Source organism: Orbicella faveolata, unplaced genomic scaffold (genome assembly GCF_042242905.1).
Source record: "Orbicella faveolata isolate gen_17 unplaced genomic scaffold, um_ofav_v1 contig_14, whole genome shotgun sequence".
NCBI classification, from domain to species: Eukaryota; Metazoa; Cnidaria; class Anthozoa; order Scleractinia; family Merulinidae; genus Orbicella; species Orbicella faveolata.
This window is the reverse complement of record NW_028301541.1, coordinates 17,897,501-17,922,500: the sequence shown is the minus strand read 5'-3', so window position 1 is coordinate 17,922,500 and position 25,000 is coordinate 17,897,501. Positions and strand designations below refer to the sequence as shown.

The 25,000-nt window shown below is 40.7% G+C and overlaps 3 protein-coding genes and 2 pseudogenes across 3 annotated transcripts in view; 3 read left to right on the top strand and 2 right to left on the bottom strand.

Moving 5' to 3' along the window:
* The window catches only part of LOC149114360 (kelch-like protein 11), a 4,063-nt gene extending 3,561 nt beyond the window's left edge, over positions 1-502 (top strand). Inside the window, exon 1 of the mRNA XM_089286818.1 lies at positions 1-502. This exon is cut by the window's left edge and continues 3,561 nt beyond it. The gene's annotated coding sequence lies outside the window, so the exon portion shown is untranslated.
* A 2,172-nt stretch (positions 503-2,674) lies between these two features.
* LOC149114359 (kelch-like protein 11) lies at positions 2,675-4,730 on the top strand (annotated as a pseudogene).
* Positions 4,731-10,126: 5,396 nt separating this feature from the next.
* On the top strand, positions 10,127-13,202 carry LOC149114358 (kelch-like protein 11). Its single transcript, XM_089286817.1, has one exon. It carries the CDS (start codon positions 10,214-10,216, stop codon positions 11,933-11,935), a length of 1,722 nt encoding a protein of 573 aa, XP_089142943.1. The 5' UTR covers positions 10,127-10,213; the 3' UTR covers positions 11,936-13,202.
* A 4,537-nt stretch (positions 13,203-17,739) lies between these two features.
* Positions 17,740-18,315, bottom strand: LOC149114357 (kelch-like protein 2). The gene has a single exon (XM_089286062.1). It carries the CDS (start codon positions 18,313-18,315, stop codon positions 17,740-17,742), a length of 576 nt encoding a protein of 191 aa, XP_089142188.1.
* Positions 18,316-20,404: 2,089 nt separating this feature from the next.
* On the bottom strand, positions 20,405-23,437 carry LOC149114356 (kelch-like protein 24a; annotated as a pseudogene).
* Positions 23,438-25,000: the final 1,563 nt, after the last annotated feature.

The following is a 25,000-nucleotide window of genomic DNA, read 5'->3' as shown; positions in this document are numbered from 1 at the left end:
ATTTTACCGGGAGTAGTCATTTTAAGTCTTCCACTTCCGGCGACCAATGTAGAGCAGAATTTATAAATATATTTACATGGTTTTCAGTTTCAGTAAGTTTTAGACTTAATTGTAACTCACTTAACAAGAATCGTTCGATAGCTGGCTAGTTGAAAGTTGGGCTTAACAAAGCGAAAACTAGAATTGCTTGGTGTTTACCTACCAAGAGATCGATGATATTTAGTGTCCTTCAGTTGAAAGTAAGAACACACGTACGACTCTATTTTCAAAGCAAGAGTGCTTGCTCAAGATTAATACTTGCTATGCTGAGAACCTTCGCTTTTATGGTCAGCGTCGCGGGACGAGCGAGGGCTCTGGGAACGACATTGGCTGTAATTGAGAATTTGTATTTGTGCATAAAATGTTGAAAATGGATGAAAACTCGTTTGAACATGGTTAATAGACGGGTTATGAAGCCCGGCAAACATCAAAGGAGAAAACAAAAAAGCCAAGATTTATTTTATCTTTTGTTTTGCGTTCATACACTATGCATGAATTACGTACCAAAACGTTTCTATTGGTTACTGCCACCGTCAATAGTAAACAACTATTGTGTTTTGTGCACGGTCAAGGCCAAAAGAAGAGAACAAAAAATACAACAAAGAACTTTGTCGAGTTTCATAACCATTTCCCTGTATTAACTATGGTCTGAAGGAAGAACAAAACGTGATAAAATTTTCATTAAGCTTGTGCAAATGACATGGATATAAGACCGTGTTAAGGTTTACTTCTGTCTAATAACTAATGTCTCCACCAAAAAAGTCACAATGAAAAGTAAATGACTAAGAGAACAGATTAAGATACTTCCATATTATTGACGATCCTTATCGTCAATAAAATGGTGAAAGAAACCCCAAAAGCTGCAAGAATCGCGTTTTTTGTGGGCACCGCATGAATTCATTTTAATCATTGAGCGTTACCAAATCAAGGAAAAACAAGGAGTTCTTTTCTTAGTTTTTTCAGCTTAATTCTCTGAGAGGCATTGGAATAATTTTACATGTAACAGTTATCGCTTCAGACAAGAGACCATGATCTACCTCATTTTCTCTTGCTTTAGATTGTAACTCACCACATGGTACTAGGATAGAAATCCCGATATGATATGAAAATTACTCCCGTCTGGCTATCATTTAGGACCACCCCCCCCCCGGGAGGAGGGGGTGCAGGACACTTTACTCTCACATTGCCTCTGTCCACCCATGTAGTCAGGTGTTTAAATTGGTCTCGGCAAAATAACCACTGGAGGCGGGGGAAGGCCAACCCTGCAGTGGGTAGAATTCCATCCAGGGGGAGTAGAAATATCCCTTTTTACTTCATGCTTCAGAAACAGGGGTAAGCTCCGACCTGATGGGTCACTTGGCTCGTATGCATACTTCCCTCTCTCCCTGCGGGCGAGATTTGTCACTGTGAATAGCAAATTAGCTGTTGTCAAGGGAAGAGGAAGGGTCAGAGAGTTAATCCCCCGTATTGACCTGATCCCTTTAAGTTATTTTTTGATATAGTATCCCGTCTTCCCGTTCCCATGTGTGCCTGGTCTTTGGTTTCAGTAAATTGCGCGAATGAGGTTCTAAAATTATGCTCAAAGTGCACTGTTGATTATTGTTTTGTTAAGTTTGCTATAGGGGGCAGTGAAACGATTGTAATGATTTGAATGTAAGCTGGTCAAAAAATTACTTCATGTCTGATCATGTCTTAAGATTCCGATAAAGGAAACCACCCACAGCGAGAAACCCATTAGGAGTGATCTGTTATGGGCTATGAGGTACGGTTCGGAATATTCAGTCGGTAATATTTGCTTCGCTGATCGACCGTCTGATGACCAGAATGAAAATCCTTGCAAAAATGTAATAAGAGTAGCAACACTCAATTACCAACTGTAATAAAAACGTTCCCTTTAATTTAGAAAAAAGAAAAAAACACGCACGGTAAACCGTGCTTTTCGTCTCACAACCAGGGGTCTGGGAGCGAAATAAGCGCACATGTGGAAAGTATCAAATTGGACTGAACTTACGGAAGACTTAAAATAGGGAATGCTTTACTAACAAGGCACTGTGAAGGCTGCTAGATTACGGACCAGAAAAACGAGATGACATAAAGGGATTATGATTATTGAATTATGAGCTCGGGATTTCTATGAGGTGATAGTTGATGAGGCCTTCGGCCTCACCAACTATCACCTCATAGAAATCGAGAGCGAATAATCTAATTGTTCTAGTAGAATTCTTCTTAAAATTTACTTCAAATAACAGTGTCCAATTATTTCTTGACGTATTATTAAGCCTTGCGCCTGAAAGAGATCGCTCGGATTGAATTGTCATCTAAAATTGAAGTTGTTTGCGCGCGCGCATCAGTTTTTTCAATAATTTCAACTTTTTTAAAAGTGAAGAAACCGTGAATGTCCTTCGTTTAGACTTCTCAGGAATTTAATTATCCATTTGCATCAAAATTTTCCTCCAAACCTTTGGAGAAACGAAAAAAACGTCGCCATTGCCTAGACGACCCCACAGCACACTAATGGCTGATAGTGTGGAATGGTTCAGCCAATCAGCTTAGAGCATTTGCATTAGTATACTAGTAGAATTCTACTGTTACTTAGAAACGTTTAGTATTGAAGCATATGTTTTTGTTTCTGTTAGGAATTGTATTAAAATTAATACGTTTGATTATCTGGGTGAGAAATGATCTTCTAAAAATAATACAAATATTTAACTGAGTTTCAGAAGTTCGCGCTTTTGTAGGCTACGTTCTACAAGGCTGTGTTTTGCAAGTCCGCGTTTGTGAAGTCCAGTCCAGTCCAGTTCAGTCTATCAATTTTTCCTTTCCCGATGACGTCATCTCACTTCCAGTGTACTCAGTGAAGAGTTGCGCTTTATTTGGTCGTGATTTGGTAGAACTTGAGGGCATCTAAACGGTTGTAATCTGTAATTTACAGAAATAAGTTTATTTTCTTGAGCATGGAAGATCTGCCGGCAATCTCTGATACGGAACAGGCTGCTTTCTGTGTCGAATTGGCGAAGCGTCTTAACATGCAGCGAAGACAAGATCATTTATGCGACATAGCTTTGATGACGAAAGGTGGAAAAGAAATCAAAGCTCATAGGAATGAGCTTTCCGCAGCAAGCCCGCTCTTCTTGAAGCCTCTGCAGAGCGACATGAGAGAGAATCGAGAAGGGATTGTTCGGTTTGAAGAAATCGCGGGTGCTGTAATGGAAGATGTTTTGGAGTTCATCTACACAGGAAGTGTCGAGGTAACTCAAGAGAATTCCCGGAGGATCTTATCGCTGCAGCGAACTATCTTCTCATTCCGGGCTTGAAAAAATCTTTCAGGGCGATTTCTAGAACGACAGTTGTCTGAATCAAATTACATTTCAACATTTTATTTTGCTGAGATGTATCAGTGCGACGAACTGATCGCCAACACCAGAAAGTTCATCCACGCGAACTTTACATCTGTGGCAGAAATGGATGAATTCTTAAACTTGGAAGTTAAAGAAGTCGAGAGGTGAATTTCAAGCGATGAAATTTCAGTTGCTGTTGAAGCAGATGTGTTCAAGGTCGTATTAAAGTGGATTAAACAAAACAAAAGCGAGCGAAAAGCATCGTTTGAACAATTGTTTCGTCACTTGCGACTGGCTTTCCTATCGCGTGACTTTTTATTGGATGTCGTGACAAACGAGCTCGTGAAAGAGAATTCTGATTGTTTCAAGCTGATCTCCAAAGCTATAAAGCTGCCTGGCTGTTTAAGTGAAGAACAATCCCGCAGTCGCCGAGAAAAGGGCTTGAAATCCGCGCCATTGTTGCTTGTGGAGGGAAATACACTTTCTGTTATCTCCCAGAGAAAGACGAGTGGAAGCGTTCAGCAGACGGGTTGTCAGAGAGAAACGAGTATAATCGAATGATAAACCACCGTGATCAGTTGTACGCCTTTTCATCTGATGGTGAGGCAGAGAGGTATGATCCTGTTTTTGATTGTTGGTCTACTTTGGATCATTTGAAGCGTCCCACCACAACTCCTTGTAAGGTGACTCTCGTTAGAGGCGAATTCTATTCTACAGAGATGAATATGTCATCCAAAAAATCCAGTATCAAAAGATTCAATGTTGAGCGGTGTTCATGGCAGACAGTTTTGTCATCTCATGAGGGCTGTAGGGTCTTGCCTTGTGTTGTTGTGGCTGGCAATCATCTGTATGTTTGTGGCGGGTTGCTAGAGAATGACTTCGTTACGAAAGCTGAGAGATTTGACACTGTGGAAAACAAATGGGAGGAAATTTCAAACATGCGAGAAAAGAGAGGGTACACTTTTGGTGTGGCAACCGAAGGGAAGATTTTTGTGGCCGGAGGGAGGGAGAATTGGGAATCATGTTTGAAAACATGTGAGATGTTTAACATTTCGACAAACGAATGGCAGTTAATTGGAAGTTTGACCGTTCATCGCGTTTGTGGCAGTATGATGTGTCTGAAGGGAACACTCTATGTGCTGGGTGGCCTTGATGACAAATATCGACTACAATTGAGCGTCGAATGCTATGACCCTACAGAGGACAAGTGGATCAAGAAGACAACCATACCAGTGAAAATGATCTCCAGAGGCCATAACGAAACATTTACGGGCTGTGTTCTGAAACTCTCCAAAGGAGTACTAGACAAACTTGATGTTATTAAAGAATAGTCAAGCAGGGAAAAAAACGAAACTGAGTCGGGAAGAGGGATTGAGACCCACTATCTACTACACGAGGGAAAAATTTCTCCTCTACCGGCCTACGCGTTTTCTCGGTGAGATTTCATCATCACTTGAATAATGAAGATCAGTTGTAATAATGAACCCAGATCTCCTACGGGCAGGCGGAATGGAGACTGAGACAGAGTGAAGTCTGGGTACGAGATCGGTCGTGTCTCCAGCTGACGGCAGGGCATTTCCGAGTTTCCTTTTGCCTCTGTTTCAAAACGAGTCCTTGTGCAAAACTTTTGTTATGAAAATGAGTTTGATTTGCATGAAAATGAACTTATAGAAGAAACACATTTTGATATGAATGGTTCGCACGATGACTCATTTTGGCACAGAAGGAAAAGGGAACTCGGAAATGGCCTTTTTTCAACATTTTACTGGACAGTCTCATTTCAAGTCTTCCATCTTCTGCGACATTTCATGATTGTACCGGAGAACTTATAAATACGTAGTTTTCAGTTTCAGTATGTTTTAGATTTAATTGTAACTCAGTTAACAAAAATCTTTCGATAGTTAGTTATATTGCAAGTTGAGAACGAAAACTAGAATTGTTTGGTGTGTACTTACCGAGAGCTCGATGATGTTTAGTGTCCTTCAGCTCAAAGTAAGAAGACAGGTACAACTCTAGTTTCAAAGCAAGATTATCACTTGTCATACCCAGAGCCTCCCTTTTTTAGGGTCAGCGTCACGGGACAAGCGAGGGCTTTGGGAACGAGATTGGCTGTAATTGAGTTTAGAAAATTTCACGAGAAAAATAAATATGGTGCCGGAGTTAAATTATTAAGTCCCAGCGAAACGATCGCAACATGTCAACGCAAGACATTGCAACGCAACATGTTTGACTACCCTATTGCGATGTCTTGCGATACGAAGGGTGTTGTGGGCTCAAATTTGACCGTTTTCAAGCCACGGCCAAACGATCGCAACATTTCAACGTAACACATCGGAACATTGTTGGGCACAACATTTTGCACGCGTTTGGCCACCCCTTTGCGATGTGTGGTGACGTGTTGCGACATGCATGTTGGGTGTTGTTGGCTCAAATTTGAAACTGGTCAAATTTTTCATGCAACATTTGTGGATGTTATATGATGTTGTAGTCGTTTGGCCAGGTTCCTGCAACAATGCTGCACCCGGGCATGCGCCTTAGTTCGATTTTCAATACCCAACATGTCCCAACATGTCACAACAGGGTGGCGAAACGCGCGTAACATGTTGCGCCCAACAATGTTGCGATATGTTGCGTTGATATGTTGCGATCGTTTGGCCAAGGCTTTACTGGTCATGGTCAGCTCTTAAGCCCCGGCCAAACGATCGCAATATTTCAGCACAACATATCTCAACATTGTTGGCCCAGCATTTCGTTGCAAGCTAGCGCTCCGGCCAAACGATCGCAACATTTCAACGCAACATATCGCAACATTGTTGGGCGCAACATGCTGCACGCGTTTGGCCACCCTGTTGCGACATGCTGGGTGTTGAAAATCAAACTAGTGCGCATGCCCAGGCTTAACATTAAGCTCCGGCCAAACGATCGCAACATTTCAACACAACATATCCCAACATTGTTGGCCTAGCATTTGCAAGCTCCGGCCAAACGATCGCAACATTTGAACGCAATCTATCGCAACATTGTTGGGCGCAGCATGTTGCACGCGTTTGGCCATCCTATTGCGACGTGTTGCGACATGTTGGGTGTTAAAAATCGAACTAGTGCGCATGCCCGGGCGCAACGTTGTTGCATGAAGCTGGCCAAACGACTACAACATCATGCAACATCCACAAATGTTGCATGAAAAATTTGACCATTTTCAAATTTGAGCCAACAACACCCAACATATCACAACATGTCGCAACACGTCGCAACAGGGTGGCCAAACGTTCGCAACATCTTGCTCCCAACAATGTTGCGATATGTTGCGTTGAAATGTTGCGATCGTTTGGCTGGGACTTTATTGCACGAATCTGGCCAAACGACTGTAATATCATGCAACATCCACAAATGTTGCACGAAAAATTGGACCATTTTCAAATTTGAGCCAACAACACCCAACATGTCGCAACACGTCGCAACAGGGTGGCCAAACGCGCGCAACATGCTGCGCCCAACAATGTTGCGATATGTTGTATTGGGATGTTGGTATCGTTTGGCGGGGCTTTAGAAGCCAAACGTTGTCAAATATAATCAAATATATGTCTCAAATATACCCAGTAAAGCTTAAGTGTTTCTTTAGCTAATTGGCTGCAAAAAAGATGTATTTGTGAGTTAAATGTTTAGGGTAGATGAAAACTGTCCGAACGAAGAACGAAACGTGATAAAATGTTTATCATAGAGTAAGTAATATTTGCAATTTAAGTTTTTAAACTTGTGAGCGCGCACAGAATGGTTGTCTCAGTGCAATTATCTGATTGGTCTCTTTTCTAATATTGTAATTAGGCGCGGGAGATTTGAATTTTCCTTTCTGTAGATTTATCGAACAGAAAATTTAACGAATTATGATTTACGATTTAGTTATTTGTTCTTTCATGATAAGCTTGTGCAAATGAAATGGATATCAGAACTTGTTTAGGGTTACTTCTGTCTAATAACTCGTCCGCCGCAAAAAAGTCACAACGAGAAGTAAATAACTAAGAAAACATATTAAAATACTCCCATATTAAATTGACGGTCCTAATCATTCAACAATGTTGAAAGAAATTCCACAAAGCTGCAAGAATCGCGTTTTGTTGGTACTGCGTGAATTCATTTTAATCATTCAGCTTCACCAATTCTTTGTAACAAGTCGTCCTTGTCTTTTACATGTAACAGTGATCGCTTTAGATTTAAACACACCAAGTGGTACTAAGATAGAAATTTGAATCCCAAAATGATATGACGATTACTCCCGTCCGGCTGTCATTTAGGATCACCACCCACCCGCCTGGGGAAGAGGTGCAAGACACTTTATTCTACGTGATCTTCTCTCCACCCAGGTGTATTAGCGGGGAAAACGACGAATTGAATGCTGGGGGATCGATACAATGGACTAGAACCCCCTCCTCTGGGAGTAGAAATATTCCTAGTCACTTCGTGCTACAGAAACTGAGATAAGCTCCGTCCTGATCGGCAACTTTGCTCGTATGCAGACTTCACGTATTACCTTTTATTTCTCTCCCGAGAGAAATTCGACACTGTGGAAAGCAAACTAGCCTGTGTCAAGGGAAGAGGAAAGGTCAGGGAGTTAATCCCCCATATTGACCTTATCCCTTGCTGTAAATTATTCTTAGATATAGCATCCCGGCTCCCCGTTCGCATGTGTTCTTGGTCCTTGGTTTTAGCAAATTGCGCGAGTGATGAGCTTAAATTATGCCCAAAGTGCACTGTCAATGGTCATTGTTTTGTTAATTTTTCTATAGCGAACAGTGAAATGATTTTATTGGTCTAAATGTAAGGCGGTTGAAAAATTACTTTATGTTTTAAGATTCCGATAAAGGAAAACCCAGAACGAGAAACCAATTAGGAGTGATCCGTCATATGTTGTAAGGTATATGATTCCTGGATAGCAAATTTAATTTCTGCTCCGCCGATCGACTATCTGATAAACAAGGCTAACAAAAATGCAGTAAGAGTAGGAATACTGATTGTATTCAGTGAAGAATAAGAAAAAATTTGTTCTCTTTATGAAGGAAACACACGCGCGGTAAGCCGTGATTCTTGTCTCAACCGGGAGTCTGGGAACCATGTGCTTAGCGGCTGGAAATCGAAAATTTTTACTGAACGTACAGAACACAAGCAATGGGGAATACTTTACCAAAAAGACACTTTGGTTTACTTAACGAGCACCCTACAGGCTGCTAGATTATGAACCAAGAAAGACGAGATGACATGAACAGATCTAATGTTACTTAGAGACTTAAAGTAGTCCTAAGTAATGAAGTATGTTTCTTTTTAACTTGGAAAATGTTTTTATTTTAATTTGCAAGTTGTAGTGGTGGGACGATTTCACACCCGTGATCATTCCTTCACTCCTTCACTCCTTTACTTCCTGTTAGACATTTGAAACCCCGGGAGGTGGGAACTCCCATATGAGAAGGTCAGGGGTGCTCGTCGGAAGATTTGAATTTAACTCCTAAAGAAGATTAATGTGGGGGTTACTCGAGCTTCATTTGACCCCTAAAAGATACCACTTAAAACGGAATGGGTTCGATTACGAGCCACTGCTCAAGGCAGGATTCCGCGCGCACTTGTAGATCCGAGTCGCGTACTCAAGAGCAAATGAGAGCGTTTCTTTTATTATTATTATTATTATTATTTCTTCGAGTGCACCCTTAAGGATACTTTGACAGCTCAGAATGGTGACGTTTCGTCATCAACACCTTAAGTGAGACCAAACTCCTTGATTTACCCGAGACGACTAGAATTCTCGACTCTTTCACAGCGGACTGAGTTCCCCCCCCCCCCCTGGATTTCGAACATCGTGTTGCCCAAGGCCGTTTTACAGTCGCTTACGCCGTATCAAGTTAAATATTCTTTGAACTTCTGACGCAAGTACTAAATATCTTATTGCAGAAATGACTTACATTAAATAGACTTTCGCACGAACGTTTTTAAAACTAGAAGATAATTACATAAATAGCTCGCTTCTCGAAGGTGTCCGCTTATGCAGGTTTAACAGTACTTGATTGCCCCGAAAACTGAGGAGATATTGAAAATCACAAAATTGATGAGCTGTATGAATTTTCGAATTATGATTCAAGACGTGATTAAAAGTTTTGGACGATCAACAGACAAGAGAATTTAGGAGAATTCGAACGATGCGTTTGACAATTCAGTTTATAGAGTCTATTGTAAATAAATGTTTCAAAGATAAATACAAGACTGTGAGTTCAGCAGTCAATAATATTGCCTCGGTTTGGGAAGAAAAAAAAAAAAGAAAGAAAGAAACAGGGAGTATTTGGTCACCCATCCAAGCAATAACCCCGCCGAACAGGGCTTAACTTTGTTGAGCGGATGCGACGCTGTACTGTCCTTGCGGTATTATCACTTTACGTTGGATATATATTTTTTTCTCTCAAAAGGTATCAAAAGTAACTGTTTAAAGACGATCCATATTCCAAGTTGAGTGCCTCAGAGCCACTTTGATTCTGTTAGGAATTATATTAAATCCATTTGATTCTTTGGATGAGGAATGATCGTCTCAATTAAGAAAAATATTTACTGCGTTTTACTACTATGCGTTTTTGTAGGCTGCGTTCTATTAGTCTGTGTTTTGCAAGTCCACCTTTGACAAGTCCAGTCCAGTACAGTCTATCAAATTTTGCTCACACGATGACGTCATCTCGCCTCCAGTGTCCTCTTCCAAACAGTTTCGCTGTCGATTGGAATAGATTCGGTCGTGACTGATTTCGTAGAGCTATTTGAGGCTAAAGGAATCTGTAATTTACAGAAATAAGTTTATTGTGTGGAATATGGAAGATCTACAGCCAATCTCCGATACGGAGCAAGCTGCTTTCTGCGTAGAATTGGCGAAGCGGCTTAACATTTATCGAAGACAAGATCATTTATGCGACATAACTTTGGTGACGAAAGATGGCAAAGAATTCAAAGCTCATAGAAATGTGCTTTCTGCAGCGAGCCCGTTCTTCTTCAAGCTTCTTCAGAGCGACATGAAAGAGAATCGAGAAGGGACTGTTCGGTTTGAAGAGATCTCGGGTGCTGTAATGGAAGATGTTTTGGAGTTCATTTACACAGGAAATGTCGAGGTAACTCAAGAGAATTCTAAGGATCTTATCGCTGCAGCGAACTATCTCCTTATTCCTGGCTTGAAAAATCTTTCAGGGCAATTTCTAGAACGACAGATATCCAAATCAAATTGCATTTCAACAGTTTATTTTGCTGAGATGTACCAGTGCGACGAACTGATCACCAACACCAGAAAGTTCATCCACGAGAACTTTGCATCTGTGGCAGAAATAAATGAATTCTTGAACTTGGACGCTAAAGAAGTCGAGAGGTGGATTTCAAGCGACGAAATTTCTGTTGCAGTTGAAGCAGATGTGTTTAAGATCGTATTAAAGTGGATCGAACGAGACAAAAGCGAGCGGAAAGCATCTTTTGAAAGACTGTTTCGTCACATGCGACTGGCTTTTCTATCGCGTGACTTCTTATTGGATGTCGTGACAAACGAACTTGTGCGAGAGAACTTGCATTGTTTTCAGTTGATTTCAGATGCGGTAAAGTTGAATAGCCAGAATAGCTTCATATGTGAAGGAGATCTACCTCAGTCGCCAAGAAAAGGACTGGAAACCCGCGCCATTGTGGCTTGTGGAGGGAAATACACTTTGTGTTATCTTCCAGAGAAAGACGAGTGGAAGCGTTTAGCAGACGGGTTGTCAGAGAGAAATGAGGATACTCAAATGATAAACCACCGTGATCAGTTGTACGCCTTTTCATCTGACGGTACGGCAGAGAGGTATGATCCTTTTTTTGATTGTTGGTCTACTTTGGATCATTTGAAGTGTTCCACCACAACTCCTTTTAAGGTGACTCTCGTTAGAGGCGAATTCTACTCTATAGAGATGAATATGTCATCCAGAAAATCCACTATCAAAAGATTCGACGTTGGGCGGTGTTCATGGCAGACGGTTTTGTCATCTCATGAGGGCTGTAGGGTCTTATCTTGTGTTGTTGTGGCTGGCAATCATCTGTATGTTTGTGGCGGGTTTGTAGAACATGACTTCGTTACGAAAGCTGAGAGATTTGACACTGTAGAAAACAAATGGGAGGAAATTGCAAACATGCGACAAAAGAGAGAGTACGCTTTTGGTGTGGCAACCGAAGGGAAGATTTTTGTGGCCGGAGGGAGGGAGAATTGGGAATCATGTTTGAAAACATGTGAGATGTTTAACATTTCGACAAACGAATGGCAGTTAATTGGAAGTTTGACCGTTCATCGCGTTTGTGGCAGTATGATGTGTCTGAAGGGAACACTCTATGTGCTGGGTGGCCTTGATGACAAATATCGACGACATTTGAGCGTTGAATGCTACGACCCTACAGAGGACAAGTGGATCAAGAAGACAACCATGCCAGTGAAAATGATCTCCAGAGGCGATAACGAAAGATTTACGGGCTGTGTTCTGAAACTCTCCAAAGGAGTACTAGACAAACTTGATGTTATTAAAGAATAGTCAAGCAGGAAAAAAAAAACGAGATTGGATCGGCAGGAGGGAAGGAGATCCACTATCTACTACGCGAGGGAAAAATTTCTCCTCTACTGGCCTACGCGTTTTCTCGGTGAGATTTTTTCGAATAATGAAGATCAGTTGTAACAATAAACCCAAATCTCCTACGGGCAGGCGGAATGGAGACTGGGACAGAGTGAAGTCTGGGTACGAGATCGGTCGTGTCTCCAGCTGACGGCAGGCCATTTCCGAGTTTCCTTGTGTCTCCGTTTTAAAACGAGTACTTGTGCAAAACTTTTGTCATGAAAATGAGTTTGATTTGCATGAAAATGAACTTATAGAAGAAACACATTTTCATACGAATGTTTTGGGACGATGACTCATTTTGGCACTGAGTGCAAAAGACAACTCGGAAATGGCCTATTTTCAACATTTTACTGGACAGTCTCATTTCAAGTCTTCCATCTTCTGCGACCATTGTACAGCAGAACTTATAAATACATAGTTTTCAGTTTCAGTATGTTTTAGATTTAATTGTAACTCAGTTAACTAAAATCTTTCGATAGTTAGCTATATTGCAAGTTGAGAACAATAACTAGAATTGTTTGGGGTTTACTTACCGAGAGATCGATGATGTTTAGTGTCCTTCAGCTCAAAGTAAGAAGACAGGTACAACTCTATTTTCAAAGCAAGATTATCACTTGTCATACCCAGAGCCTCCCTTTTTTAGGGTCAGCGTCACGGGACAAGCGAGGGCTCTGGGAACGAGATTGGCTGTAATTGAGTTTATAAAATTTCACGAGAGAAATAAATATGGTGCCGGAGTTAAATTATTAATCCCCAGCCAAACGATCACAACATGTCAACGCAAGACATTGCAACGCAACATGCTTGACTACCCTATTGCGATGTCTTGCGATACGAAGGGTGTTGTGGGCTCAAATTTGACCGTTTTCAAGCCACGGCCAAACGATCGCAACATTTCAACGTAACACATCGGAACATTGTTGGGCACAACATGTTGCACGCGTTTGGCCACCCCTTTGCGATGTGTGGCGACGTGTTGCGACATGCATGTTGGGTGTTGTTGGCTCAAATTTGAAACTGGTCAAATTTTTCATGCAACATTTGTGGATGTTACATGATGTTGTAGTCGTTTGAATTTTCCTTTCTGTAGATTTATGGAATAGAAAATTAACGAATTATGATTTACGATTTAGTTATTTGTTCTTTCATGATAAGCTTGTGCAAATGAAATGGATATAAGAACTTGTTTAGGTTTACTTCTGTCTTATGACTCGTCCGCCGCAAAAAAGTCACAACGAGAAGTAAATAACTAAGAAAACATATTAAAATACTCCCATATTAAATTGACGGTCCTAATCATTCAAAAATGTTGAAAGAAATTCCACAAAGCTGCAAGAATCGCGTTTTGTTGGTACTGCGTGAATTCATTTTAATCATTGAGCGTTACCGATTCTTTGTAATAAGTCGTCCTTGTCTCTTACATGTAACAGTGATCGTTTTAGATTTAAACACACCAAGTGGTACTAAGATAGGAATTTGAATCCCAAAATGATATGGCGATTACTCCCGTCCGGCTGTCATTTAGGATCACCACCCACCCGCCTGGAGAAGAGTGCAAGGCACTTTATTTTCACTGAACCTCCCTCCACTCAGGTGTATTAATGAAGAAAACGACGAATTTAATGTTAGGGGAACGATCCGATAGACTGGAACCCCCTCCTCTGGGAGTAGAAATACTCCTAGCCACTTCATGCTACAGAAACCGAGATAAGCTCCGTCCTGATCGGCAACTTTGCTCGTATGCAGACTTCACGTTTTACCTTTTTATTTCTCCCCCGAGAGAAATTCGACACTGTGGAAAGCAAACTAGCCTGTGTCAAGGGAAGAGGAAAGGTGAGGGAGTTAATCCCCCATATTGACCTCATCCTTTACTGTAAATTATTTTTAGATATAGTATCCCGGCTCCCCGTTCCCATGTGTTCTTGGTCCTTGGTTTTAGCAAATTGCGCGAGTAATGAGCTTAAATTATGCCCAAAAAGCGCGGTCAATAATCATTGTTTTGTTGCTGATTTTTCTATAGCGAACAGTGAAATGATTTTATGGGTTTAAATGTAAGGCGGTTGAAAAATTACTTTATGTTATAAGATTCCGATAAAGGAAAACCCAGAGCGAGAAACCAATTAGGAGTGATCCGTTATATGTTACAAGGTATATGATTCCTGGATAGCAAATTTAATTTCTGCTTCGCTGATCGACTATCTGATGAACAAGGCTGACAAAAATGTAGTAAGAGTAGGAATACTAATTGTATTCAGTGAAGAATAATAAAAACTTTGCTCTGTTTATGAAGGAAACACGCGCGCGATAAGTCGTGTTTTTTTGTCTCAACCGGGAGTCTGGGAAACATGTGCTTAGCCGCTGGAAATCGAAAATTTGAACTGAACGTACAGAACACAAGGAATGGGGAATACTTTACTAACAAGAAACTTTAGTTTACTTAAGGAGCACTGTACAGGCTGCTAGATTATAAACCAAGAAAGACGAGATGACATGAACGGATGTAATGTTACTTAGAGACTTAAAGTAGTCCTAATTAATAAAGTATATGTTTCTTTTTAACTTGGAAAATATGTTTATTTTAATTTGCAAGTTGTAGTGGTGAGACGATTTCACACCATCACTCCTTCACTCCATCACTCCTCCACTCCTCCACTCCTCCACTACTTCACTCCTCCACTCCTCCACTACTTCACTCCTTCACTCCTTCACTCCTTCACTCCTTCACTCCTTCACTCCTTCACTCCTTCACTCCTTCACTCCTTCACTCCTTCACTCCTTCACTCCTTCACTCCTTCACTCCTTCACTCCTTCACTCCTTCACTCCTTCACTCCTTCACTCCTTCACTCCTTCACTCCTTCACTCCTTCACTCCTTCACTCCTTCACTCCTTCACTCCTTCACTCCTTCACTCCTTCACTCCTTCACTCCTTCACTCCTTCACTCCTTCACTCCTTCACTCCTTCACTCCTTCACTCCTTCACTCCTTCACTTCCTGTTAGACATTTGGAACCCTGGGAGGAGGGAACTCCCATATGAGAAGGTCAGGGATGCTCGTCGGAAAATTTGAATTTTAACTCCTAAAGAAGATTAATGTGGGGGTTACTCGAGCTTCATTAGACCCCTAAAAGATACCACTTAAAACGGAATAGGTTCGATTACTAGCCACTGCTCAAGGAAGGATTCCGCGCGCTCTTGTAAATCCGAGTCGCGTACTCAAGAGCAAATGAGAGCGTTTCTTTTATTATTACTATTTCTTCGAGTGCACCCTTAAGGATACTTTGACAGCTGAGAATGGTGACGTTTCGTCATCAACACCTTAAGTGAGACCAAAATCTTTGATTTACCCGAGACGACTAGAATCCCCGACTTTTTTACAGCGGAGTTGCCCCCCCCCCCCCCCCTCGAATTTCAACCATCGCGCTGCTCAAGGCGGTTTTACAGTCGCTTACGCCGTGTCAAGCTAGATATTCGTTGAATTTCTGACGCAAGTACTAAATATCTTACCGCAGAAATGATCTACATTAAATAGACTTTCGCACGAACGTTTTTATAACTGGAAGCTAATTACATAAATAGCTCATTTCTCGGAGGTGTCCGCTTATGCAAGGTTAACAATACTTGATTGCCCCGAAAACTGAGGAGATATTGGAAATCACAAAATTGATGAGCTGTATGAATTTTCGAATTACGATTCAAGACGTGATTAAAAGTTTTGGACGATCAACAGACAAAAGAATTGAGGAGAATTCAAACGAAGCGTTTGGCTATTATTTTTACAGTCTATTGTAAATAAATGCTTCAAAGATGAATACAGGTATGGCGAAATGATTTGAATAAAATAGTTGATAAATAGAAAAAAAGGACATTACACAAGACGGTGAGTTCAGCAGTCAATAATATTGCCTTGGTTTGGGAAAAAAAAAAAAGAAAGAAAGAAAGAAAAAAACACGGAGCATTTGGTCACCCAACCAAGCAATAGCCCCGCCGAACAGGGCTTAACTTTGTTGAGCGGACGCGACGCGGTGCTGTCCTTGTGGTATTATCACTCTACGTTGGATATTTTTTTTTCTCTCAAAAGGTATCAAAAGTAACTGTTTACAGACGATCCATACTCCAAGTTGAGTGCCTCATAGCCACTTTGATTCTGTTAGGAATTATATTAAATACATTTGATTCTTTGGATGAGAAACGATCGTCTCAATTATATTAACAAAAATATTTTACTGCGTTTTACTAGTATGCGTTTTTGCAGGCTGCGTTCTATTAGTCTGTGTTTTCGAAGTCCACGTTTGACAAGTCCAGTCCAGTCCAGTCTATTAATTTTTCCTCACACGATGACGTCATCTCGCTTCCAGTGTCCTCTTCCAAACAGTTTCGCTCTCGATTGTATATGGTTTGCACTTGAATCTGACCACAAGAGCTGGTAATTATGAGGATATATTTTTACACTCCTTCTGTCTAGAAGTATATAGTCAAACTGAAAGAAACAAATTACAATTACTTTGAGGCTCTGTGCCGTAATTGTTGTATACAAACTCAAAATATGTTATAATGAATGAGTTGCCAGTAATCGGATACCCGTTTATGCGCGAAGAACTGTGGGATCGTCAGGGGGCAAACATTGCTTGTCGCTAGAAGGAAATGTCTAGCGAAAAGTTGTTTCGAGGTAGAAGAAAACGATTTTTGAGAGAGATCAACGCTTTTTCGCCGTCGTTTTTATCGCAAATGGATCTGGGCAATGTTGATATGTGGAATATGTAAGTTTTTCTTTGAATAACTGTGAAATATGTGACAAAATCTACCGATAAACTCCGTTGCTTGCGCGAGGTTTATTGTGAAATTTACATCGCGTAATGGTCTGAAAATATTACAAAACTAATTAGGTATAAATCGAGAGGAAATAACCCAGTAAAGCCTTTTAAGTTGTGTACAGGCTACTTTTGGCTTATTTGAAAGCTCAGTCGTACAAATAATACTGGAAATAAGCCCGGTGGCGATCATTGTACTGTCTGGGGTTGATTTAATGACAAATGAGTTCGCGCGACTCATGCTGTGTGGCTACTGTGTTGCTCAAAGCCTTTGTTTTGCTTTTACAAGCACGTATTTCAGTGATTTTCCTTTTCTATAACAGATCAAGGTTAGCTCCTTGAATATATCTCTGAGTATTTGTATTTGAAAGTGCCATTTGTGCGTGATTATGCTTAGCAAAGTTTGGTATTGACGGTTGAGTGAAATTGCCCGACACAAAGGGTAGTACTTCCTTCTGCAATTTTCGACTTCTATGTTAGAGCTTCTTTTATGTCTTAATATTTAACTTCTCGGAGGGTCTTGTCTACCATTTGCTCCGGGTAGCCTTTCGAGATCAGGCGTGTATTGAAATTTTCAATATTCTCTTCAATGTATTTCACAATAAACCTTACGCAAGCAAAAGGGACTTTATCGGTAAATTTTATCACTTATTTCACGGTTATTCAAATAAAAACTTACATTTTCCATGTATCAACATTGCCAAAATCCATTCGCGATAAAACAACGGCGAAAAAGCGTTGATCTCCCCCCAAAACCATGTTTTTGGGCGTCGAAACAACTTTTCGCCATACATTTCCTTCTAGCGACTTGCAATGTTTGCCCCCTGACGATCCCAGAGTTCTTTGCGCAATCACAGGTATCCGATTACTGGCAACTCATCATTGTTCAAACAATGCTTTTCGCTCGCTTTTGTTTTATTCGATCCACTTTAATACGATATTAAACACATCTGCTTCAACAGCAACAGAAATGTCGTCGCTTGAAATCCACCTCTCCACTTCTTTAGCTTCCAAGTTTAAGAATTCATCCATTTCTGCCACAGATGCAAAGTTCGCGTGGATGAACTTTCTGGTGTTAGTCATCAGTTCGTCGCATTGGTACATCTCAGCAAAATAAAATGTTGAAATGCAATTTGATTTAGACATCTGTCGTTCTGGAAATCGTACAGAAAGTTTTTTCAAGCCCGAAATGAGAAGATAGTTCGCTGCAGCGATAAGATCCTTACAATTCTCTTGAGTTACCTCGACATTTCCTGTGTAGATGAACTCCAAAACATCATCCATTACAGCACCCGAAATCTCTTCAAACCGAACAATCCCCTCTCGATTCTCTTTCATGTCGCTCTGAAGAAGCTTGCAGAAGAACGGGCTTGCTGCCACCAAAGTTACGTCGCATAAATGATCTTGTCTTCGCAACATGTTAAGCCGCTTCGCTAATTCCATACAGAAAGCAGCTTGTTCCGCATCAGAGATTGGTTGTAGATGGTCCATATTCCAGAAAATAAACTTATTTCTATAAATTACAGATTCCTTTAGCCTGAAATAGCTCTACGAAATCAGTCAGGACCGAATATACAATCGAAAACGAAACTGTTTGGAAGAGGACACCGGAAGCGAGATGACGTCATCATTTAAGGAAAAATTGATAGACTGGACTGGATTGGACTTGTCAAATGTGGACTTTCAAAACACAGACTAACAGAACGTAGTAAAATATTTGTCTTTATTGAAACGATCATTTCTCATCCAAAGAGTCAAATGTATTTAATATAATTCCTAACAGAAAAAGAAGCATATACTTCATTACTTAGGACTACTAAAAGTCTCTAAGTAACATTAGATCCGTTCATGTCATCTCGTCTTTTTTGGTTGATAATCTTGCAGTCTGTACAATGCTCGTTAAGTAAACAAAGGTGTCTTGTTAGTAACGTATTCCCCATTACTTGTATTCTGTACGTTCAGATCAAAGTTTCTTTTTACAGCGGTTAAGCACTTGCTTTCCAGACTCCCAGTTGAGACAAAAAAACGGCTTGCCGCGAACGTGTTTCCTCCATAAAGAGAAATTTTTTGAGGCTTTAATTTCACAACAACTTAAGTTGTGTATATAACTGCGATGATCAATCATGTCTTCATATCTTTCTCCGCAGTTCAAATATATGATCTTTCATATATCCACTTTCACTCTTTACTATCTACGGGTATATTACGAAATCACAACATGATCAGCTCCCAATTGGCTCTATAGCTCAGTTGGTAGAGCACTGCACCGGTATTACAGAGGTCATGGGTTCGAATCCCGTGCAGGCCTGAATGTTTTTTCAGGCTTTAATTTCACAACTGCTTAAGTTGTGTATATAACTACGATGATGCGATTATCAATCATGTCTTCATATCTTTCTCCGCAGTTTAAATATATGATCTTTCATACATTCACTTGCATAACACATGATGTTCACTATATCCTCAGATTTCGAGACAACTGAGAGTTTCGAAGTGAATTGACTAAATTAGTTTCGCTCAGCTTTCGCACAGAGGAAATTATTGACGGTAAACTTAATTTGCACGAGCAAAAGTGACAGCTCTACTCGTACGGCATGCAATTAAGTCTATCTAAAGAACACTGCGGTAACTCACACGAAGAAATCCTTGTGCAGTTTGATGGAAGCCCGTGTCTATATCTAGGACACAAGTATGAGATGTAATATTTCATAAACAAGGGCGAGTTTTTTATCAGGGTTTCCAAACACGAGAAAACTGATGAAAGCACGAGGCCGAAGACCGAAAGCGTTTATTGCTTTTGAGTGTTTAGAAACTCTGCTGAAACACGAAGCCCGAGTTTATGAAGTGGCTTCTCAAAAGGCCTAATTTATTAATAATAAGTGCAGAAACGGAAAAACCACGTGAACAGTCAGTTTTTGTTTTCTTTTTGTTTTGTTTCGACCGCCGAAAAGTTGCTAAGAGGAAGTTTCATTGCTCGAACGTTCAAAGCCTAAAAGTACTCAGTACAAAGATAAGTAGGCTGTTCAGTGGCGGATTCAGACCCTGAGCTAAAGCCGGGGGGAGGGGGGGGGGAGCGGTTTTGTTTTGATTGCCCTACCATCCTTTCTTCCTTCTGTGATTTCTTCTTTTTTCACCCAAAATAAGGTGGGGCGGGTCCCCCGGGCCCCTCCCTTAGATCCGCCACTGCTGTTGATGTTTTCTGAAATCGGCAAGCTGTCCGCGAGAAAAAATTGCCTTTACTTGAGCGGGGAGTGTGTTGAAAGATTATTATGTTCACCGTATGCAGACTCTTAAGGAAAGGTTGGAAGACCTGCACAGCCTTTCCCTAAACTTCTGGCTTACAAAGCTCGTCCGGGAAGTAGCTAATAAGACGGGTGGTCCCTGTCCGCCTCGTTCGTTGTAATATTAACTGCAAAGAATGATTACTGTAATCCTGCAAGTTAATAAACATTTTTCAAGTACTACATTATTTTGCAAATTGTTTTCCATGCAAACACACGTGCTTGGATATCCTAACACGTGTGTTCGGATATCTAATCACGTGTGTTTGGACCTGTCCTTTACCGAATGTCAAGGGACATCCATGTGACCCAAATGAGGCCACACAATTAGTTTATTACCTCGTGCATTATCAATGAGTTTGAGCAGTGTACAGGATAAAGTTCTAAGCGGTTAATTAGACAGCAGAGGCATCTTCGAAGATTCATGTTGATTATTGCTCTGCGTTTCCTCAATGAAACTTTTTACAGTCGTTGCATGTCAATTTCGTATTTTGCGTATTATGTTCAAGTTTCTTATTGCTGCCTCTAAGCCTGCGGTACATGAATTTGTCTTTTCTTCGCCTAGATTAATAAAAAAAATGCATTTCCCTCCAAGGAGCTTTTAAGGAGTCTACGCCATTCCTAACTTTTTGCGGTGGAATCAGTTCCGGTACTGGGATCATTCACGGTCCAATTTCGTGATCATTTGCTGTCCAGGGATCATTTGCGAGCCAGGATCATTTGCAGGCCTGTACGGTCCCCTGTGCTGACCGTAAAAGCGAAGGCTCTTGGCATTACAAGTCATAAAATCTTCAGCAAGCACTCTTGCTTTTAATTAATAGGGAGTTGTACCTGTCTTCTTACTTTGAGCTGAAGGACACTAAATATCATCAATCTCTGGGTAAGTCAACAAAAAACAATTTAGTTTTCGTTTTATTAATCCCAACTTGCAATATAGCCAGCTATCGACCGAAAGATTTTTGCATTGTTAAGTGAGTCCAATTAAATCTAAAACATACTGAAACTGAAATTTATGGAAATATATTCATAAATTTTACTGTACGATGCTCGCGGGAAGTGGAAGACTTGAAATGAAACTTTCTAATAAAAGGTTGAAAATAGGCGATTTGCATGATGGCACTATTTGAATACAACTACCAGAATCCTTCAATTTTTCTGTTTCTTATGCTAATTAGGGCAATTGTTATTTAAACCCCTCTGGGGTTTCAAAATTTAAATAGTAAAGAAAAATTGAAAGGAATTGAGGTTGTTATACTCAAATGATGACAACGTGCGAATCTACTATAGATGGTTTTCCCTGTCACGCAACAAAAAATTAAATCAAAAACTATTGAGTGGATAATGTCAAGAAATTGCAATGTTATAGGATAGGTAAAGAAGACCTTTCTCCAAGTTTAAAGATCTTTGCGTTTTCCCAACCTTCAGATATTCGTCGAAATGTTTTGCTTTACATAGCCCAATATGGGCTATGTAAAGAAATAATGGATCCCCTTTTCTCTTCCCGATCTAATCTCGTTTTTTTTTCCCGTGCTTGACTATTCCTTAATAACGTCAAGTTTGTCTAGTACTCCTTTGGACAGTTTCAAAACACAGCCGGTGAATGAATCATCGCCTTTGGAGATCATTTTTACTGGTATGGTTGTCTTCTCGATCCACTTGTCCTCTGTAGGGTCATAACATTCAACACTCAATTGTCGTCGATATTCGTGACCTATGCCACCCAGCACATAGAGTGTTCCCTTCAGACACACCATACTGCCACTCATGCGATCAACTGTCAAACTTCCAACTAACTGCCATTCGTTCGTCGAAATGTTTAAAATCTCACATGTTTTCAAACACAATGGCCAATTCTCCCATCCTCCGGCTACAAAAATCTTTCCTTCACTTGCCACACCAAAAGCGCACGCTCTCGCTTGTTGCATGTTTGTGATTTCCTCCCATTTGTTTTCTACAGTGTCAAATCTCTCAGCTTTCGTAACGCAGTCATTCTCTAGCTTCCCACCACAAACATACAGGTGATTGCCAGTCGCAACAACACAAGACCATAGCCTGCAGCCCTCATGAGATGACAAAACCGTCTGCCATGAACACCGCTCAACGTCGTATCTTTTGATAGTGGATTTTTCCGTTGATGTGTTGACCTCTATCGCATAGATTTCGCCTCTGACGACAGTCACCTTCGTAGACCTTGTGGTGGACAAATCCAAAGCACACCAGCCATTAACAACGGGATCATACCTCTCTCCCTTACCACACAATGTAAAGGCGTACAACTGATCACGATAGTTCATAATTTTAGTATACTCGTTTCTCTTTAATCACCCGTCTGCTAAACGCTTCCATTCGTCTTTCTCTGGGAGATAACACAAAGTGTATTTCCCTCCACAAGCAACAATGGCGCGGGTTTCAAGACCTTTCCTCGAAGACTGTGGAATATTTTCTTCTTCTGGAAAAGCCGTCAGCCTTATAGCATCTGAAGCCAGCCGTAAACAACGAGAATTTCCTTGCACGAGTTTGTTTGTCACGACATCGGTTAAAAAGTCACCGGCGCGATAGGGATGCCAGTCGCACGTGACGATACAATTGTTCAAACGATGCTGTTCGCTCGCGTTTGTCTTGTTCGATCCACTTTAATACGATATTAAACACTTCTGCTTCAACAGCAACAGAAATGTCGTCACTTGAAATCCACCTCTCCACTTCTTTAGCTTCCAAATTTAAGAATTCATCCATTTCTGCCACATGTGCAAAGTTCGCGTGGATGAACTTTCTGGTGTTAGTCATCAGTTCGTCGCATTGGTACATCTCAGCAAAATAAAATGTTGAAATGCAATTTGATTTGGATATCTGTCGTTCTAGAAATCGCCCTGAAAGATTTTTCAAGCCCGGAATGAGAAGATAGTTCGCTGCAGCGATAAGATCTTCGCAATAATTCTCTTCAGTTACCTCGACAGTTCCTGTGTAGATGAACTCCAAAACATCTTCCATTACAGCACCCGAGATCTCTTCACACCGAACAATCCCTTCTCTATTCTCTTTCATGTCACTCTGAAGAAGCTTGCAGAAGAACGGGCTTGCTGCGGAAAGCACATTTCTATGAGCTTTAAATTGTTTGCCATCTTTCGTCACCAGAGTTACGTCGCATAAATGATCTTGTCTTCGCAACGTGTTAAGCCGCTTCGCCAATTCTACGCAGAAAGCAGCTTGCTCCGTATCAGAGATTGGCTGTAGATCTTCCATATTCCACACAATAAACTTATTTCTGTAAATTACAGATTCCTTTAGCCTCAAATAGCTCTACGAAATCAGTCAGGACCGAATCTACAATCGAAAGCGGAACTGTTTGGAAGAGGATACTGGAAGCGAGATGACGTCATCGTGTAAGGAAAAATTGATAGACTGCACTGGACTGGACTTCTCAAACGTGGACTTGCAAAACACAGACTAATAGAGTGCAGCCTACAAAAACACAGACTAGTAAAACGCAGTAAAATATTTGTCTAGATAGAAAGTGATCCGTGTTGAAATGCATAATTAAAACTTTCCACCATGAATTTAAAATATTTGTCGTCATTGAAACGATCATTTCTCATCCAAAGAATCAAATTTATTTAATATAATTCCTTAACAGAAAAAGAAACAGAAATTTATACGTCATCAACAAGTAACATTAGATCCGTTCATGTCATCTCGTCTTTTTTTATCCATAATGTTGCTGCCTGTACGGTGCTCGTTGGGTTAGTGCGTGCCTTGTTAGTAAAGTATTCCTCATTCCGTATCTTCCGTAAGCTCAGTCCAAATGATTCACTTCCAGCTGCGTTGCACTTAGTTTCCAGACTCCTGGTTGAGAGAAAAATCACGGTTTACCGCGAACGTGTTCCATCTATAGAGAGAACTCTTTTATCACACTTAGTAATCCAGTATTGCTTCTGTAATTAAATTATCGCCAGGCCTCTACATTTTGGTCAACACAAGGTCGATCGGCGAATATACCTTATAACACGTAACGGATCACTCCTAACTGGTTTGTCGCTCTTGGTTTTCGTTAATCGCAATCTTATATCATGAAGTAATTCCTCAAACAGTTTACCTGTTGAACAGGTATAGTTTTATGGTGTTTCACCTGGAATGGGGCCTATAGTTTAAGTATTTAGTTTCCTGAACAGGGCATCTGTTTGTGTTTAGGCTGTGTGCTGTACAGCCACACACTCTCCTCAGAGTGAGCAGATGTACACAGTCAAGACAGGATAAAGGGGAAAAGATAAAGAGACACGGTCACGACATATTTGTTTAAAACTGTCACAAATTCACGAAATGGTCCCTAAATTTATTTAATAAGAACTTAATTAGCTCTAACTGAATGATTAAAAACAATTTCTTGAAGAAAGTCCACACTGAAGCTACAATTTTGCAATTTTCGAGCCAAACTTGAAACTTTTAAAAAACTGACATCCTGACGCTTTTTCAAAAATCCAAATCACAATCCGTTTCCATCCTCGCCATCGTTAGCCATCCTCACTTCTTAATGGTTTCTTATCATTTGTCGAGTACTGCCCTACAAAATAAAACCATTATTGTTCAGCTGCCAAAGGTCTATATATTTTTTTGAGATTTGCAAAATGATGCTTAAAATGCTGATAGTGTCCCTTTACTTCCGCCGACCATAGAGGCCTTATTTCTACGGTAATCTCTCGTAAATTATTTTTAGATCAGTCACGGCATATCCCAGGAGAGGCTGAAAGGAGCCAATAGGTTGGGGCGATATTTTGTTCACGTGGCAGCCCAAGCGGCTTTACACTCGTTTTCATCCTCCACGCAGCGCGCGTGGTAACCTTGTCCGCGCGAGGGCTGGAAACTATGTCTAAAACTAAATTAGAGGGATGAGCCCAACA

Bases quoted from the DNA above. Each gene is read 5' to 3' on its own strand.
- LOC149114358 (XM_089286817.1), top strand. From the start codon at position 10,214: ATGGAAGATCTACAGCCAATCTCCGATACGGAGCAAGCTGCTTTCTGC.
- LOC149114357 (XM_089286062.1), bottom strand. From the start codon at position 18,315: ATGGACCATCTACAACCAATCTCTGATGCGGAACAAGCTGCTTTCTGT.